The sequence below is a fragment of the Drosophila willistoni genome (genome assembly GCF_018902025.1).
Source record: "Drosophila willistoni isolate 14030-0811.24 chromosome 2R unlocalized genomic scaffold, UCI_dwil_1.1 Seg167, whole genome shotgun sequence".
NCBI classification, from domain to species: Eukaryota; Metazoa; Arthropoda; class Insecta; order Diptera; family Drosophilidae; genus Drosophila; species Drosophila willistoni.
In genome coordinates this window covers 21,534,010-21,551,910 of record NW_025814050.1, presented here as the reverse complement: position 1 = coordinate 21,551,910, position 17,901 = coordinate 21,534,010, and the positions used below count along the sequence as shown (strand labels likewise).

General features: G+C 35.8%; 3 protein-coding genes and 1 long non-coding RNA gene across 7 annotated transcripts in view; 2 read left to right on the top strand and 2 right to left on the bottom strand.

Moving 5' to 3' along the window:
* LOC6641965 overlaps positions 1-17,901 on the top strand; it is a 71,368-nt gene that overhangs the window by 26,999 nt on the left and 26,468 nt on the right. Inside the window, exon 7 of the mRNA XM_023175576.2 lies at positions 4,081-4,301. Within this exon, the coding sequence (XP_023031344.1) occupies positions 4,081-4,301 (221 nt within the window). The remainder of the gene's footprint in view (positions 1-4,080; positions 4,302-17,901) is intronic.
* LOC111518538 lies at positions 830-1,993 on the bottom strand. 2 transcript variants are annotated; one of them, XR_002723993.2, is made up of 3 exons: positions 1,570-1,993; positions 1,269-1,486; positions 830-1,199 (listed from the first exon to the last, which is right to left on the bottom strand). It is a non-coding gene; the product is annotated as an uncharacterized LOC111518538 (long non-coding RNA). The 2 variants fall into 2 exon arrangements; XR_002723992.2 differs by having other exon boundaries at positions 1,269-1,506; positions 1,570-1,992.
* Positions 7,486-10,532, top strand: LOC6641964 (receptor-type tyrosine-protein phosphatase kappa). Of its 3 annotated transcripts, none has more exons than XM_023175578.2 (2): positions 7,486-7,511; positions 7,669-10,532. In XM_023175578.2, the coding sequence occupies exon 2, from the start codon at positions 7,771-7,773 to the stop codon at positions 9,826-9,828; it is 2,058 nt and encodes a 685-aa protein (XP_023031346.1). In that variant the 5' UTR covers positions 7,486-7,511; positions 7,669-7,770; the 3' UTR covers positions 9,829-10,532. The 3 variants fall into 3 exon arrangements, with proteins under 3 accessions (XP_023031346.1, XP_023031345.1, XP_002065609.3); XM_023175577.2 differs by having other exon boundaries at positions 7,487-7,511; positions 7,666-10,532; XM_002065573.4 differs by lacking the exon at positions 7,486-7,511 and having other exon boundaries at positions 7,543-10,532.
* LOC6641963 (luciferin 4-monooxygenase) lies at positions 14,973-16,705 on the bottom strand. The gene is made up of 3 exons (XM_002065572.2): positions 16,559-16,705; positions 15,990-16,501; positions 14,973-15,930 (listed from the first exon to the last, which is right to left on the bottom strand). The coding sequence occupies exons 1-3, from the start codon at positions 16,703-16,705 to the stop codon at positions 14,973-14,975; spliced, it is 1,617 nt and encodes a 538-aa protein (XP_002065608.2).

Genomic DNA, 17,901 nt, shown 5'->3' with positions numbered 1-17,901 from the left:
ACTCGATTTTCTTTTGGTTTTCCTTTATATTCTTGTTATTGTATGTGTGTGTGACATTTGAAATGTTATTAAAATGGGGCGAACAAAATACTGAATTTGAATAGCTGCGACAAATTATGGCAACCTCATTGTGATTTCATGATAAGCGAACAGAACGAGAGAAACAGGGAAATTATGGAGGGAGGAAAAAGAGAAGCATAAATTGTCCATTAGTTTTTAAGTGTTTGATAGATTAATCGTACTCGATTTGTAATAATAAAAACAAAAATATAAGTATTTCTAGAGGAGAATTGATGCAATATCTTTATGTTCTTTTTTAGGCTATGCTCAAAAAGGTGGTCTTAGGGCTTTATTCGCTTCATTTAGTTGTAATTCCCCCCCAACTAGTTCTAGCTCTGAAGACATGATATAGCTACACTAATTCTATAGTTATTTAGCAGAATCTGCTGGTAAAATACAGACAACCCGCTGACATTTTGTGCTATGATTAAAAAACTTATAATTTAGATAGATTTACCGGCTGAAGCACAGTTTTGATTTTTCATCATATTTATTTGCTAACCGATTTTGACTCCAGTATGCTAATGTCAAATTAAATTTACAATATACAAATATACACATTTTTGGTAGGAATAAAATACCCTACAAGACAATAATTTTGACTATTGAAATTATTTCATTTAACATTATAAATTTTTCGCAATATAGTTATTTTTCATATCTTGCTGCAATTTACATTTACTGAAGGAAAGGTGAAGAATTCCTGATTTTAACAGAAATTAAACTCGCGCCATAAAAAGGATCAAAATATAGACTGAAAGACATTCACGACTTTTGACATTTTGAAATATTTATTTTATACAATTCTATAATTTGTGGCAATATCGTGCCTATGTTCCTTCTCATCTCGCGCCGTCATACAAAAAAATTACATATAATGACAAAATTCAGCAAGAACAAAATTTACGCCGCACTCGCCGAATACGATGGAGAATCTGTTTTCCCGTAGTACAGCGAGGACATCTTGTCATTGTGACCACCGTGTCAGCGAAAGCGAAGACAACGTCGACATTCAGGCAACTAAACCAAATTGATTGGAACCAAATTTGAAGCGCATAAAGGACTTGTGCTCTTAACGTCTTTTATCCGTGGTCTATCAAAACGGAGTCCTCGTCGAGAATAGATTGGGCGAAATATCTCTGAAATTATTGAAGGCCAAGGATGAAGTTTTGCAATATTGGGACTCTCTTTAAGGCAGTTTTGCTTACCTTGGTTTGCCTTTTGATGTCCTTGGTTGGCGATTCTATTTGGTTGATTGCCGTCCTTTTAGCTCCCACTAAATGGTTTTTTCCCCCCTTCTTTATAATGCGGAAGAATCGCCTCTTAGCCTGCAGTTAAGATGGCGACTCTTTATCCTGGCCAAGTAGCCGTCTTTATAATGCGGAAGAATCACCTTATGCAGTTTTTAACATGGCGACTATTTATCCTGGCCAAAAGTTAATTTAACTGGACAATGCATTGAATTGCATCGGGTGAGGGTGCTTTGAATTTCCAAATAAAAATACATACCACATCAAAAAAAAACTGCAATCGCTAGGCTCCTTTCCCTGGATCCCATCTCAAGGATACTTTACGCTATGGCGCCGATACGGAACCCTTTCCGTTTTCGTCCACTTCTCCGTCGGTATTTCCCGTCATTCTGCATTGTAGTTAAGGTGAAATTTGGAATCCGATCCTTGTGGCTCCTTTTCGGTTAGCAGCATTCCACACATCAGAGTTTCCGCTTTCGCCCGCACGGAAGGTACAATTACAGGAGATCCTCGCAGTACTAAGAACTAAATGATTGACTTAAATTTTTTGTCATAATTTGGATTGTTGAGATCTAAAAAGGACTTTTGTCTTTATTTTAATTTTTATAACATTTTCTAAAGCAGCACGAGATGAGATGAACGACCGTATCGAACTGAATGTTTTTACACACTGAATAAGAGCTCTCGGTGAGATTAGGTAGTCGAATTTTTCCATTTTCCAAATTGGCATTGCCTACTTGATTTGCATTTCTCATAGTAATGGAATTTTTCATAACTTCTTTGCTTACTTGATTTTAATTCATGCGATTTTTTTCTATCGTTATCGTTATCGAATGCGAAATGTAGAGTGACCGTTTAAAAAGAAATGTATTTGAATTCGCTAACCCTCTAATGCTCTTGACAAATAATGATGAATGAATCCTGAATAATGCTGTTTTCAAAATTTTGAAAATTTATTTAACTTGGGAATAAACATACAATTTTTTAACATAAATAAATGTCCCAAATATTTAGAAAAATGTTATTAGTATCGATATGAATGCACTTTTTTTAAAACAAATTAAATTACATTCTTGATAAAGCACAAAGAATTTGGTTTTCTAATTTAAAAAAAAAGGCCAACATTTTTCCGAAAAGAAAAGATATAATCTCATTAAAAATAAGTAAAACTGCTCACAGTCAAAGAGACTTATATTTATTTACTCCAATTAACTTTGTTGCTTAATTTTATCGTTTTGATAGCTAATTGCCATTCATAACTCTTAAAAAGTTTTCCTTATTAGCCCTTCGATTAATTTTGTCACCCAGACCTCGTATTAAATTTTCCACAATCAGCACTTTGCCATCCATATGCTTATAGCTTTCTTCCACATCTTCCTTTACATAATCCACCACATCTTGGGACTGAAGCCTGCAACCTTTCTTTTTTACTACAACAGCAGCAGGTGTATCAGCATTGGCATCTATACACAAGCCAAAGACACAGACTTCAATTACATCAGATATTTGTTCAATGACGTTTTGAATTTCATTGGGAAAATACGTCGATAAGTTGTATCTTAGCATATCCTCTTTTCGATCAATTATATATAGAAATCCATCTTCTTCTATTCCGACTTCGTTGTTTCCCAAGATATTGACCTGTTCGTCGAGTATCTTAACTTTGTAGCCAACTTGTAGACATCCAACCGAAGTGGATTTTATGTCCAAATGCAAGTTTGTGGTGACCATAAACCCAAACTCACTGAGTCCATATGTGCCTTTATATGGTCGGAGATGCTTCCTTCTATGCGTTGTACACTTCTGACCAAAATAAATATACCCTTTTTCCAAGGTTACAAAAAAAATACTTCAGCAATCAAAGCAATCGCAACAAAAGGAAGCTACTTTTCGCCAGATTGTTACTATGAGACAATTCTTTATTCTACGTTAATCAAATCATGCAGATCCACACAAATGTGGATATATTGACTCAGCTTATAATGCTGATTCAGAATATATATTTATTACTAAAAAGGCTTCTCTACGAATTCACAAAATGTACAAACAAAGAAGAAAATTAGATAGATTACGAAATAGATTTAATAAAATGAAAATATATATCCAATTTGATTGTGCAATTTCTTTCATTCCTAAAGTATGTCAAAGACCAACAATTTGAACTAAATAAATTTCTTTTTATAAAGAATTTGGAATAAAAATACTTTTATTCACTTGAATAAATAAGAAAAAAATTAAATTGTTTGAAAAAAGTTGCGTGTGACTTGTGAAAAAACTTTATGCAAACATTATTCTAGCTTGTTGACTGGAAAATAATAAAATAATGACAACTACTTGCAAAACAAAAGAACGCGGAGGAGCAAAATGTCAAGGAGAAGATCAAAGCTCTTTGGCCAAGACAAGCGTAAATATTGCACAACACAGCAAAACTGTCAGGCAAGGAGAGTTTCTTTTGGTCGTGGTGGTGGGGAGGGAGAGGGGAAATACTGACAGGACTATTGTACAAAGGGAGGGACAGGCGAGTTGGACAGACAGACAGACAGTTGGACAGACAGAGCGACATGGAGCTAGATAGAAAAACCACAATGAACAGAGAGCTCAACGGGGCAGCAAAACAAAATGACAGACCAGAAAACAACAAATGTTACTTTTGCTTTGCTTGCCAAAAACAATGCAAAGCCAAAGTTTAAACTGACTCAACCGCTGCACCACCCCCACCCTCTCACTCTCTCGTCACTCATATCCTTTATTCCTTTTCGACTATTTGCAGACATCATTGAGGCGCACAAGAACCAACAACTTTGCTCCTTAACCGGCGTCGAAGGCGGACACTCGTTGGGCGGCTCCCTGGCTGTATTGCGCACACTATATGCAATTGGAGTCCGATACATGACATTAACTTCCACTTGCCACACCCCTTGGGCCGATTCAAGTTATGCGGACGCGCCGACCTTCAATATGAAACACGGTGGCCTCACCATATTCGGCAAGGTAAGTGCCCCAGCTAAAATGTCTGTTACAGCTGATTTAATGCTAATTAGTTGAACGTCGGCAAGAGGTCCCAGATCCAAGAACCCCACCCCACAACCAGACACAAGGCCGGGGCTTACATGGGGATTTGGTTTGCTGATGATGACGCAAAACCTGGAGCTGGGGCTCGCTCGTTGTCCTCACTCATTGTGTAGTAACTGCGGTCAACCGCAGTCAACGCTTTGTTGGCTTAGTCATAAACATGTGCGGAACGGCAGCGGGCCACACTACTTAAGTACCCTGAGTGTTGGCCACTGCGAACTTTGGGGAGGGTTTTGCACGCTTAATGGGTCAACAGTTCTCAAATTAGGTGCCTACTACAATTTACAATTGCCAAGCGCTTTGCCTTTGCCTGTTGGATTTTCGTGCGACCTGAGAACCGTCTCGTATATTAAATTAGCTGTCGCAAGCAATTCGTGTGGTCGCCCTCTGAGTGGGCATCACATGTACATATTTTAGCATTACAAACGAATTTCCTATGCTTTTAGTTTGAATATTCCAAATTGTTAAAGATTTTACTTAAATTGTGGACGAGAGAGTTTCGAATATTTATAGTTATCGTTTGAAAACTAAAGTATGTAATGAGATTTAGAAATCCCGAGGATAATAAGTCTCAGTTAATGTTACAATTTAATAGATATTTTTTATTCGTGTCTGTAATTGTTGGACACATGACAAAGAAACACCAAAATAGTTTAAAGTCCTGAGTCTAATAAACATTTTTGCCTGAAATGCAAGATTATATTCTAGCTTAGAATTGTTGATATAGGTAAAAGTTTACAGTCATCTCTCTCGATAAAACACGCCAGGGATTCCCTGCTTAAGAATTATTTTATCACTTGCAAGCATCAAACTTAGTTTTTGTCATTAGGGAAACAAACAATAAATGAGTTTATTTAACGATGTTAAGAGTCAAAACTAATAATTTTGTTGCTTTTTTCTAAAATGTGCTTCATTGGGCTATATATTGTATTAAATGGATTGACATCAATAAGAACTTTATTAACAATATTAATAAGTGATAACAGCCCTTTTAATCCTCCAGGACCCAGCAAGTTGGAGAACTTCTTGTAGAATTTATTAAATTCATATATGACTTCTAATTTATTATAGTTAACTCTTAACAACTTCCCTTATGATCCAAAATTATTTTACAATTCAATATTTGTTTGCACTTTATAGTAGAAATTCATTCCTTTTGTAAACTGTCATAAGATATTTAACTTAAAAAATCATTCTCAATTGCTATGAAATGGCATGATCTTGAATTAATCTAAAATATTAAGTATACGACCAGCAATCTACAATTTGAGGTCATCAAACTCAAGTCAAGGCCATCCGATTGCATTGAGTGTGCTTCAACCATACCAACTATTCATATTCAATTACTTGATTCTATTTATTGTGTCTTTTTTTTTGCTTTTGTTTTGGCTTTTGTGACAAATTTTTCATGTAATTATTTTGCAATTTGAAATTACCTCGAGCGCCAGCTAAAACAACAATCACAATAATGATGATGATCATCATCATGATGATGAAGAGCATGGGGTTACGTTGTATCTGTTTGTTCTTCATGGCATGGCATGTCTCGACGGGCCACTGTCCGCTTCCTCTTTGGCTATGGGCTATTGCCAAATGCTATTTAGAGCGTCCCACAATGTGCACGCAAAGTGCATACGGAAATCAAATAGCAACCACAAAAAAAAAGAACACAACAGCAACAAATACTACAATAGCATCAGCTGTTCGCACGGTCGGTCATAACAGGAAATTGTAATAAGTTAACTGTGTACAAAATTTATAAAATATTTATGTAAGTATACAAATGAAGAATGTGATTTATGCATAATTTGACGTTGCCCAGTGACTGATCCAGGGAGCCCTGCCAATTAAATATGGAAAATACGTTCAAATTAAGCAAAAATTCAACGTCACTTCCTCATTTAACTTGCGGAATTTTCAATTACACATCTCAAAACAATAGCAACAACACCCAAAAGAAAAACACCAACAAAATAATGAATAATAATGTGAAAAGTGAAAAGCTTGCAAGGCGCAGGCGCCCAGAGAATTATACAAAATATATATTATATATATATATGTATATGTAGGGAATACACCAAAAAGGCGACAGAGATAAAGAGACAGAGTCGTGAGAGAGAACAAGCAAGAATTTGAGAGACCCTACCAAATGGGCGCTGTTTTGTGGTAAATGGAATTTTTTTCTTCCTCTGTTCTGTTTTCGCCGCAATGAAATGGCCAGGCAATGGGAAAATCGAAATTTTCATTCATACTATAAGGTGAATTGCACAGTGGCACGACACACAAATATACAGAAGTGAAAAGGAATTTTGAAGCAATTAGAAGAGGGAACAAATGTCTTAAATCAACTTATTAATAAATAATAAAAGCTTATATATTTGGGTTATTCTGACTTAACTCATTTATCATTCTCTTAAGTGTATTATAAGGTTTCCTAAGTCTGCGAATGCTAGATAATAATTTTTTACCTTGAGTTTACTTCGATACCCCTCATAACAGTTTATAGAGAATCTAAGTTGTGTCGTGATAATATTTATGATGAATTTCGAAACTGTAATTTACGGTTTAATGTGTGTTTACTGTTTAATGATAAAAAGTGCTACCCAGCACCTAAAAAAAAAAGAAAGCGATATAAATTTATGATAATAACTTAATTACACGCACATCAACTCGATTTTGGAGCACTGTGCCCACTTAGTGCTGTCCGCCCGCGCTGCTAAAAATACCCGTCGCTAGCACCCACGAAGGCGCCAGTTAGTCACATGTGCCATGGTGAAAATGGGAAATGCTGCCGGAGAGTTTTCTCTCTCTCGGACAACCACTTGGAGGTGATTTTGTAGAAAATTTTCATTCGGATGGCTGTTTCGTTTCGATTTTTCGGTGAATTGCCGTTCAGTCGACGAACGAGTTTCGCCCCAACGAGGCAGCTGAAAATGCTAGAGATACAAACACACGCCAGGCAGCAGCAGCAGTTGTCGTCGTCGTCGTCGCAGCAGTCGTGAAGTGTAGTGAAGAAGAATAAACGAGAAACGAATATACACAAAATAGCAAAAGAAAATAAAAAGGCGAGGAAAAAAAATATAAAAATTCTTTTGCCATTATATTTATAACAAACAAACATTGGAAAAGGTGAACAAATAGCTTACGAATACTACTAACCAAAAATCCATAAAAATGCAATACTAACCAAAGAATAAGAAATATGATGAGCCAAATGGACTAATCGACTACTTCCTCCTATACGACGCACTCTCTCATACCGTGATTGATGATGACAACGCAGCAGCTAACGGCAGCGGGTGAAGAAGGCACGTCTACGGGAACGGCGGCAACGGCAGCGGCAGGGGGTGTTGGGGGCTACGTTGACAACAAAGCAGAAGCTCTAGCCATGACAGCAGCAGCCACAACAACAACTACAACATCAGGTGGTGGTGGAGGAGGAAAGCAAAGCAAACCCAGGTCGAGGTCATCTGCTCGCTACGATGACGTGGAGAAGCAGCAAAGGAAAAGTCGTACCATTGTCTCCATACCGAACACCATCAAGCTGAGCATGCTAAACAGTGGTTTATTATCCTTTGAACGCATCAAATTGGAGGCACGCGATGCAAACAATTCGTTATCGAAAACCATACCCATGGGACCCATCGATATACGTCATTTTCTCAAACTGTGCGATCTGCGTCGCAAATTTCCCGTATTGTATAAATTGGAATTTCAAACGGCTGCCAAAGTGGAGACCAACACCTGCCGGCATGCCATGAAAAAGAACAATCAGGAAAAGAATCAGAATCCCAAGTGCATTCCATACGATTACAATCGTGTTGTTCTAGAGAAGCTTGGCGGACTACAGGACTCGGACTATGTGAATGCATCCTACGTAGATAGTTTACTCAAGCCCAATGCGTATATCGTGACCCAGGGACCCGTGGAAGAGACTGTGAATGCATATTGGCGAATGGTGTGGCAGGAGAATATCAGCGCCATTGTGATGCTAACGAAGACCTTTGACTTCGCCAAGGTCATGTGTGTGCAGTATTGGCCACCGAATATGGAGGTCCACGAGACATACGGGGACATACACATAAATATCGTAAGAGAAGAGCAACTGGCCAATTTCCATATACGCACATTTAGGCTCTACAAGAAGAACGAGCAGGGCGAGGTTAGCGATGAACGTTTAATTCTGCAATTTCACTACACCGAATGGTATTCCCATTCATGCCCATTTTCCAATGCTCTGCTTGAGTTTCGTCGACGAGTACGTTTGGTTGTGGGTAATATCATCAAAGACGAAGATGATATGCGGGGACCCATTCTGGTGCACTGTAGTGACGGAGGCGGACGCTCGGGCGTTTATATGTCCATCGATGCCAATCTGGAACTGGCCGAGGAGGAGGAATGTTTCAATGTTTTTGGCTATCTAAAGAAATTGCGGCAATCGCGCAAAGGCCTTGTCGAGAATGTGGAGCAATACAAGTTCATCTACGACACACTGGAGGAGCATATTATTTGTGGCAAGACATGGTTTCCCGTTTCCGAACTCTCAGATCGCCTTAAGGCCAAAGCTCGCCGCAATTCTGGCACCAAGATGAACGAGTATCAGTCGGAATACGATCAGATATGCAAGCAAACGCCCCGCTTTACCATTGGGGATTGTGCTGGCGGCCATCGAGCGGATAATCGTGAGAAGAATCGCGATGTTTTATGTGTGCCACCTGATAATTTCCGGCCGTATCTCACCTCGTTTCAAGGCAATGCCTTCACCGACTACATCAACTCGGTTTTCGTTGATGGGTATACAAAGCCAAGGGAATACATTGTAACCGAATGGCCCATGAAACATACATTGGGTGAGTTCTGGTCCCTGGTGTACGATCAAGAATGCTCCGCTGTGGTAGTTCTCTGCCAGCCGCCATCTCAATCGCAGCAGTATCCCTCATTCTGGCCAAACAAATCGAAAATGGAGAAATATGGCCCAGTTTTCTCTGTGCACTATGTGATGTCGAAGAGCTATACCAACATCAAGCAGTGGGAATTCAAGATCAATAAGAAAATCGTATCGCTCACCGAGATGATGGCTGGCGTTAAGGCACCCACTCGAACCGTCCAATTGTTTCAGTTAACATGCTGGCCAATGGGCCATAAAGTGCCTAGCTCCACCAATTCGTTGGTCTATCTGATGAATATGGTTGAGATATGGCGGAATAAGGTCGACTACGGGCCCGTCTGTGTTGTCTCGCCCGATGGACGCAGTCGTGCGGGGGTTTATTGTGCGGCGAATGCGTGCATCGAGCAGGTCATTCAGCACGGGGAGGTCGATGTCTTTCAGGCGGTCAAAACGGTGCGTCGTCATCGTCCGCAATTGGTTGAGAATATGACCGAATATAAGTACTGCTACGATCTAGTGCTTCACTACGTCCTCCATTTTCTCAACAAAAAGGATTGAGGAGACGATGCTGATGATGAGAGGAGAAACTTTTACTTCAAATGGTTAACACACATACAAATTGTAACTAAATCTTGTCCAAGTGGTCCACATTTTATGCCTCTTATTACTTAACATATATATTTACATATATATATATATAATTTTAGGGTTTGGCACCGCCTTAAAGCAATAATACTGAGTATTTTGTTTGTCCACAAAACTGAACGAAATGAAATTTCGACCAAAAAAAAACAAAAAAAGGAACCAACAATATAAATGGAGCACAAAACAAGATGTTAACAAATATTTGAGTTTTTATTATTTTTGTCAGGTCCCAAAAACGATCACAAATGATCTCATCTGGACCTTAAAATGAAATGAAATAGAATTGAAATCTATATACCTATATACCAGATATCTATATCTATATACTATATATATATATACTGTGTTTATGATCTGAACTGTATGTGCCATTCGTAATACCCTAGTTGTTGTTGAAATGAAACTATTACTATTAAAAACTAATATTTATTATAATTAATATTATAACGTTTACTCTTAAAAAAACAAAAAAGAAAAAAAGAAAAGAAGAAAACTTGCTACCTGGGCAATTGTTGATATATACATATATATCGACATATATATGTATATGTATATATATACCTATTTATATTTATGAATGTTATGTACTATATAATGAAAAGTCGCATTGTTTTTAACTGTTGGAAATTGTATTTTTTATTCATGTTAAAAACGCAACAAAATGAAATGAAACAAACAAATTTCGCAAAACAAATATTTATTGAAACGAAACATCAAAGCAAAAATTGAAGGATAACTTCAAAGAGATCAAATGAAACTCTTTTTACAGATTGTTTATTTATACAAATTTACACACACACACAAGCTCACACATATGCACACACACACACACACACTCATACACTCTGATAATTCTTCTCTTGTATTTTCGCATTTATGCATTCGAATGAATAATTAAAATTTTTTGTGTATTAAACATGATAATTGAAAATGGAAAGGAATTCATATATATTTATGTATATGTATGTACATAAATATATATAATTTGAATCCTCCATATACATATATACTACATACAAACAAACAAATCAAACAAATTCATATATTCTTGTAAATGTAATGAAATTATTTTTTTAAATGTGAATAAATGTGCTCATGTATTTTTGATCGATTCGGTTAACCAATATTGAAATGCAAAAATGTATTGCATTGAGTTCTCAAAACAAAACGAAAAGCGAACAACAACCATGAACCAGAAACAAAGAAACAAGTCGAAAAAAAAAAACAAATAATAATTTAAATGTGTTTTATTTCGATTTGCGGTTGAGGGTTTTCATTTGTGTGCAGAAGGGGGGAAATTGGAAAAGGGGTCGGCTACATAGACAACATTAATAATATAATTCCGTCATTTACATTTTCATTAGCTAATCAATGTCTATAATATTTTTAAAAAGTTTTCAATTTATTTTTTGAAATCTGTTCAAGTTCTCTTTGAACACCTTTTTTGCTTCCCTTCAAGAAGAAATTTTACGAACCGATAGACAATTTTCACAGTAAAGTAATTACCTCATCTGTAATTATAGATAATTTAGGTTTTAAGCCTTGTGTTAAAAAAATATATTGCAAAAATTGTGAAACTGCATATATTAATGCCCAACTTCAAGTGGACCATAAACATAAATAAATTTAATGAGATGCAAAATCAAATTTTTAAACCAAAAGAGCATAGAAATTTTTTTCTTATTTGAAGAAAGATTTTGTTCACTTATCATAAACTAGGTAATCGTTTCTCGAGATTTAACTAAGCTTGTTTAATTAAGGATTTTCAGGTTCAGGATTGAAAATGATCTTTCTTTAATAAACGATCTCTGGGCATAATATTTTCTTGAGTGCATCTGACAAGGGAAAAATCAATTACAATTTTGTTGTTCAACAGAAAATATTTAGCTGAGTCATAAAACCCAAAAAGATCAATCAAAATATTTGAGCATCGAAAATAAAAATCCATATTGAGTTGAATAATCCAAAATATACGCTTCGATATACGAATTGAAAAGTAATAAACAACAAAAAATATTTGGGAAAAAAATACATATTTACCTTGACCAGATTAATGCGTGCAAATCAAACAATAGAGATGTTCAAATGTATTTCAAATATATATTGTATCTATATATGTATTTGAGCAGGGCAGATATTGCGTTAGCGATAAGGAACGGGACGCTTAAAGTGAGGGAAGTGACGGGAGGTGGTTATGTAGGTGTGGTTACTATAAAATCGATAAATGACAGCACACTTTGCTTTAGTCAGCAATAAAATCAACAGCAATAATAATAAAACTTGGCCGCTAGCAATGACATCAGCAAAAAAAAAAAAAACACACACACATAGAGTCGAAGGAAAAGCTGGAAAATAGAAAAACCCAACCAAATAAAAACAAAAACACTAAACAGAAATATATGATATGGAAAAACTGGAAAATTGAGTAAAAACTAGTAAAACTGATTTAAAGCAAAACAAATTGGTAACTATCAACAATTTCGAGTACTTGCCATATTTTAGATTACCATTCCATTTGTCTTTTATAAGGGTATATGCGGTTAAGGATAATAGCAAATGTAAATATAATTCTTGAAAATTAGCAAAGTGGTTTTTCTTAGTCCAAATTGTCTATTCTTGATCCCTATAGCCAAGAAATTTAAATTTAACATCCAAGGAGGATGTTTTTAATGCTTATGTAAACTTCTTTCAAAGTAAGATATGAAACTAAAATGAAAAGCAAGCAAAGTAGGGTATCCATCAGTCGAAAAAAAAATAAATTGGCTTTACTCTCGTCGTATCGGAACTCATGCAGTGCTGCCATGAGGCAACCAAACAAATTTATGCCAAATACGTAACACAAATAAACCAATTAGATTTTCATTTTTCTTTATTTTTTTTGTTTTTGTATTGTGTTTTTGGAAAATTTTTATTTACGAGCTATAAATATGAAATTCAACGCGTGGCAAAATACAACAACAAGAGAAAAAGTTGTCAGAGTTTTTGTGTACACTGTGAGTGAGGGAATAGGCAATAACCGGGCTTAGTTTTAGTTAATTAAAAAGTCAGTGGCAATTAATTTAAGAACTATGTGTAAAATTTATGGCATATAAATTTGTAGTTGGTATACCAACCATAAATTAGAAATTTTTTTGCCGCGATTTAGATATTGCTAAAAAAAAACAACGATAGATTTTGTTATATTTATGCTGTACAAAATTTGTCAAAATTAGGGTTTATATAATTTAAATTGATAAATTCATCATCTTTAGAATAGAGATCTGATTGATCCCTAGAATCTGATTATTGAAAAATTGCATTATGACGGTAGTAAGAATAAGTATTAGATCATACTCTTCTTATATTGAAGAGTTTTATAACTTAATTTTTAGTGGGTCTAATGCAAGTGATCTAAATTATAAAAGTGTTATGGATTACATTTGAGAAGGGAACCTATGGACCCCAAACGGCCTTATCATCCTTAATTTTTTCACCACAGCCAATCTGCCTTCAACTCTGACTCCCAAGAAAAATATTTGGTAACTCCCCACATACAAGATCTATAAGCAGATTAATCAGATATACAGATGAATCAATAGGTAAACATACTGATATGCCTCTTTCGACTCAGCTTCTCATGCTGATCAAACTTTATAATTAAAAAAAATATTTTAAAATGTTTAAATTTCTCTTTTAGTACAACAAATCATATATATAGCAAATATATGTATATGTACGAATGTTTCCATATTCAATGTAGTCGAATTTTCGTGTTATATTTCTTGATCTAGTTAGCCTTCGCAAAGCAAATTGCTTGACGTCATTTACAATAAATGAAACCATTGATGTGGTTTATTGTATTGCACAAACTGAATGCAAACTGATTTCATTCACTATATCATTGTTTTAATGCTCGGACATTCTTCTAGTATGTGTCTACTATATACTATTTGTTTTATTGTCCAACACAGAGATATAAGAGTATATTTAGGTACATAGATGGATGGTTGAGTGGTTGAGGGCAGAAAGGTTTCAAGATGTTCGCACAGTTGTTTACAATAAGCCAAGCTAGTCGTCAACAGAGTGAGTGCCAACTAACCAAATGGCTGTTGCACAACCACATGCACATAAATGCAACTATATACCAATACATTTATATATATATATATCGATATAGGTAGGTACATACAGACATATGTGTGTATATATGTACTTATGCACTTTAAGTAAATACATACAACATCTGGCCACAGAGTCAGAGTCAGAGAACCCAAAGTCAGTCACTTAGTCAACTAGACGCCCGTTTCAATTTGTCAGCCATCAACAGAATGCAGTCTGCCTGCTTTGCTGTGTGTGTCTGTGCGTGTATGTGTGTGTGTGTTCTTGCTATTTGTATTGTGTGCATGTCAAAGTCTTCGTGTTAACATTAATTAAATCTACAGCAGGGCATGTCATTTCCCTCCTTCCCCCTTAGCCACTCTCTCTCTGTTTCTGTGATTGTTTGGCACTCATTGAATTATTGGTTTTGATTCGAATTTTTCATTAACTATATTCTCCTTTCATTTGCCATGGCAGAACATGGCAAATAACTCGACATATGTATATGGAATATTAAATTCCCATTAAGCAAATATTTATGGCCAACTTTTGTTCACTTAATACGACGCTGAAAAGTATGCTAATGCCCTAAAGTCACAGTTAACACAGTTAATATCGAATAGCATGATGAAAAACTCATTCTCTTAACACCAACACATTGAATCGAATTGAATAGTAAGCTACAAATTATAATCATTTCAAATTGGGCAATAATAGTTCAGTACGTTTAATTGAATTAAACTATGGTTTATAATCATAGAATAGTCTTACAGTGCCCTCTGCAGGACTTTACTAGCCCACTAAGATATATGAAGTAGAATCCTTAAATTGTTAAGACAAAACTACCAAGTCCAATTCATTTTTAATACTTTCAAATTCAGAGCATATATACACCGAATCAATTTTTAAATAATACCATATTTTATTTAATATGCAAATACAAGTTTATTATTATACATAGACCCTACTTATTGAGGGGTCTAGTTTGCTTTTCTTACTTTCAAGAAATACTCCTTGTTGGCTCTTCGATTCGTTTTGCCATTCGGACTTCGCTTTAGATCATCGACAATTAGAACTCCACCAAGCAATTGCTTGTAACTGGCTTTAACATGTTTCCTTACATAGTCCACTACATCTTGGGATTTTAGAGTACTGCCGATCCTTTTGATAACCGCTGCAGCTGGTTCATCTCCATTGACATCAGACCACACGCCAAAAACACAGACTTCGGCTACATCAGGCATTTGTGCGATGACAGTTTCAAGCTCATGAGGATAATACATAATGTGGTGGCATTTCAGCATATCCTTCTTACGATCGACTATGTACAAAAATCCATCTTCATCCATGTAACCCAAGTCGCCACTATGAAACCATCCATCAGAGTCACACATATTTCGCGTCTCCTGAGGGTTTCCATAATAACCAGCCCAATACTGACCATTACTCATGCACACCTCGCCCACTTCACTGGGTCCCAAAGATTCGCCTTGTTCATTGAGTATCTTCATCTTAAATCCTCCTAACAAACGACCCGATGAATCGGGTTTCTTGTCAAAATGGGAATTTGCAGTTGCCACACTGCCCAACTCAGTGAACCCATAGGTGAAATGCATGCAATCCTTTGATAAACGACTGCGTAAAAGCTGTTGTGACTGTAGTGAACACCGCGATCCTCCGTAGAGATAATGCTGTACACTAGAGAATTCGGCCTTGGGAAACTCTTCTGAATTCACCAATAAACTCATATGTGAGGGAGCCTGATGGAGCCAGGTAACTTTGTATTTCTCAACGATTCGCATTACCCGAATAGGATCGTAATCATTGTCGGCGATGATGCGAGTGGGATTAAATATTCCACAAAATATAGTCATGCCAAGACCCGCCAACCAATCCAATGTGCTGTGCGTGTATACGACATCGGCCGAGGTAAGTTGACTGCGATAAACACAAATGATGAAAAGCTTAAAACTAAAAAAATTGGTATCTGCACTTACTCGCTGAACTTGAACAAAGAATGACTATTTGATATAGTTACTGCTTTCGGATCACCAGTAGTTCCCGAAGAACAGAGTATGGCCAAATTCTGATTGGTTCCTTGCTCAAGGCGCACTGGTTTAAAGCCCTCTACTATGGGAGTAGTAAGCACTTCTTCTATAGTTACTGATTCACTTGTATGATTACGCATTGTGATAATTTTCACATTCAAATCCTTGGTCGCCGTTTGAACTTTCTCGTACTCATCGCCATCGCAGAAGATTAGAGAAGGCTTAGTTATTTTATAGAGGTTTTCAATTGTCTTTTCTTCATACTTGATGTTAAGTGAATGGAAGGCAATGCCATTGAAAAAACAGGCATAGACTACTGCAAATATGTGTGTCGTATTTCTGCCTATAATGCCAACAATATCCGATTGTTTTAAGCCCAATTGTCGCATATAGCTGGCCACTCTCATGGAGTTCAGGCAAAGTTCATTACACGTTAAAATTGTGTTCTCGGTGTCCGAAACCTATTGAAAGGCAAAACAACTTATTCAACAATTTCCCTAGTTATTTCTGATTCTCACCTGAGCTATAAGTTGAGGATGTCTACGCATTTCGTTAAAGATAATTTCTCCGACAGACAAATCCGGGGAAAAATAATTTTTCTGAGATAGCGGACCACTCCAAATTTTGCTTTCCGGATCGTAGGTATTTTCTGGTACGAAAGACATGTTGACGACTTTTAGCTAACGGTGTAACTGATAAAGTAATTCGACTGCAGGTGGCTTTTTATAGGATTCTTATATTACGTTCTTTATCTTTGTATTATAGTCTTATCTTTTTGAACTTTTCGATTGATCTACTTAGTCAGAGGTTAAGCAGAGGTAAACTGAGATTATTGATCTGAAACGTGCCAAAAATCTTTATAGACCTTTCGCGTTGGCGATCTTATCTTTATCGTTAATTGTTTAAAATTAAACATTTTGTGATAGAAGTTTAATTGTTATTTATCAGAGGTTAATGCTCAGTTGCAATTGTTTTTTCGGCAGATAAGGAATCAAAAAGAAATATCAACTTTCTTCCATAAGCAAGAGAGATTAAAAATCAACTTGTTAGCGCCGCCTGCAAGTATGCTATAAAAAAAATTTTAAATTTTAAATTTAGTTCATTTATTTTGCTTTCGCTTATTCGTTGATTGAACAAAAAGTATCAACAAATTCATAATATTTTTATTATTTATCTTAGGTCTTAAAAAGTGCTCCTTATTGGCCCTTGGATTGGACCTTTGAGGTCTTTTCGATGGTTTTAATACGTTCCTTCAAGTCAACATCTTAATTTTCGATTAAGAAACCGATTATATTTTGAAAACGATTTTAACTATATACTCATAGTCTACAGAATGAAAGTTAATTCTTTCAGTTTCTCTTTTTAGTTCAAACTTTTGACAATAATTAAATAACAAATATGTTTACCCATTCACTTGTCTTAACGAGTTTGAATTTTGCTTGGTTTTCATTGCTTATGGCATAAACACGGACATTATTTTTAACCATTCTAAAGCCTTATCCCAGCAAATCCATAAGTGACATTTTACAGACACATTTTTCATTAGACTTGAGTGTTGAAAATTGGTCAAAATACCTTTTAAAATATCCAGATAGTGAGAATAACAAATAAAGTAATTTTATCACTCACAATTAACTTTGAATTGAATTCCAACCACAAATTTTCTTGCTATAAATTAATTGAAATTATTTATTTGTGATGCTTTTTGCTATGCTTTATCGGCAAGACATTAAAGAGCAAAAACACAAAAAGCATTTGTTTAATTATTTAAATTTAATTTCATGTCATATCAAATTAGTGCCACTCATTTTCACTCCGAGCACGTGGAACATACAAAATACCCAGGGCCATGTAATATGCC

Coding starts and splice junctions, on each gene's coding strand:
- LOC6641964 (XM_002065573.4), top strand. CDS start 7,651: ATGATGACAACGCAGCAGCTAACGGCAGCGGGTGAAGAAGGCACGTCT.
- LOC6641963 (XM_002065572.2), bottom strand. CDS start 16,705: ATGTCTTTCGTACCAGAAAATACCTACGATCCGGAAAGCAAAATTTGG. Junction 16,502..16,558: donor ATCCTCAACTTATAGCTCAG/GTGAGAATCAGA, acceptor GCCTTTCAATAG/GTTTCGGACACCGAGAACAC. Junction 15,931..15,989: donor TCTTTGTTCAAGTTCAGCGA/GTAAGTGCAGAT, acceptor TGTTTATCGCAG/TCAACTTACCTCGGCCGATG.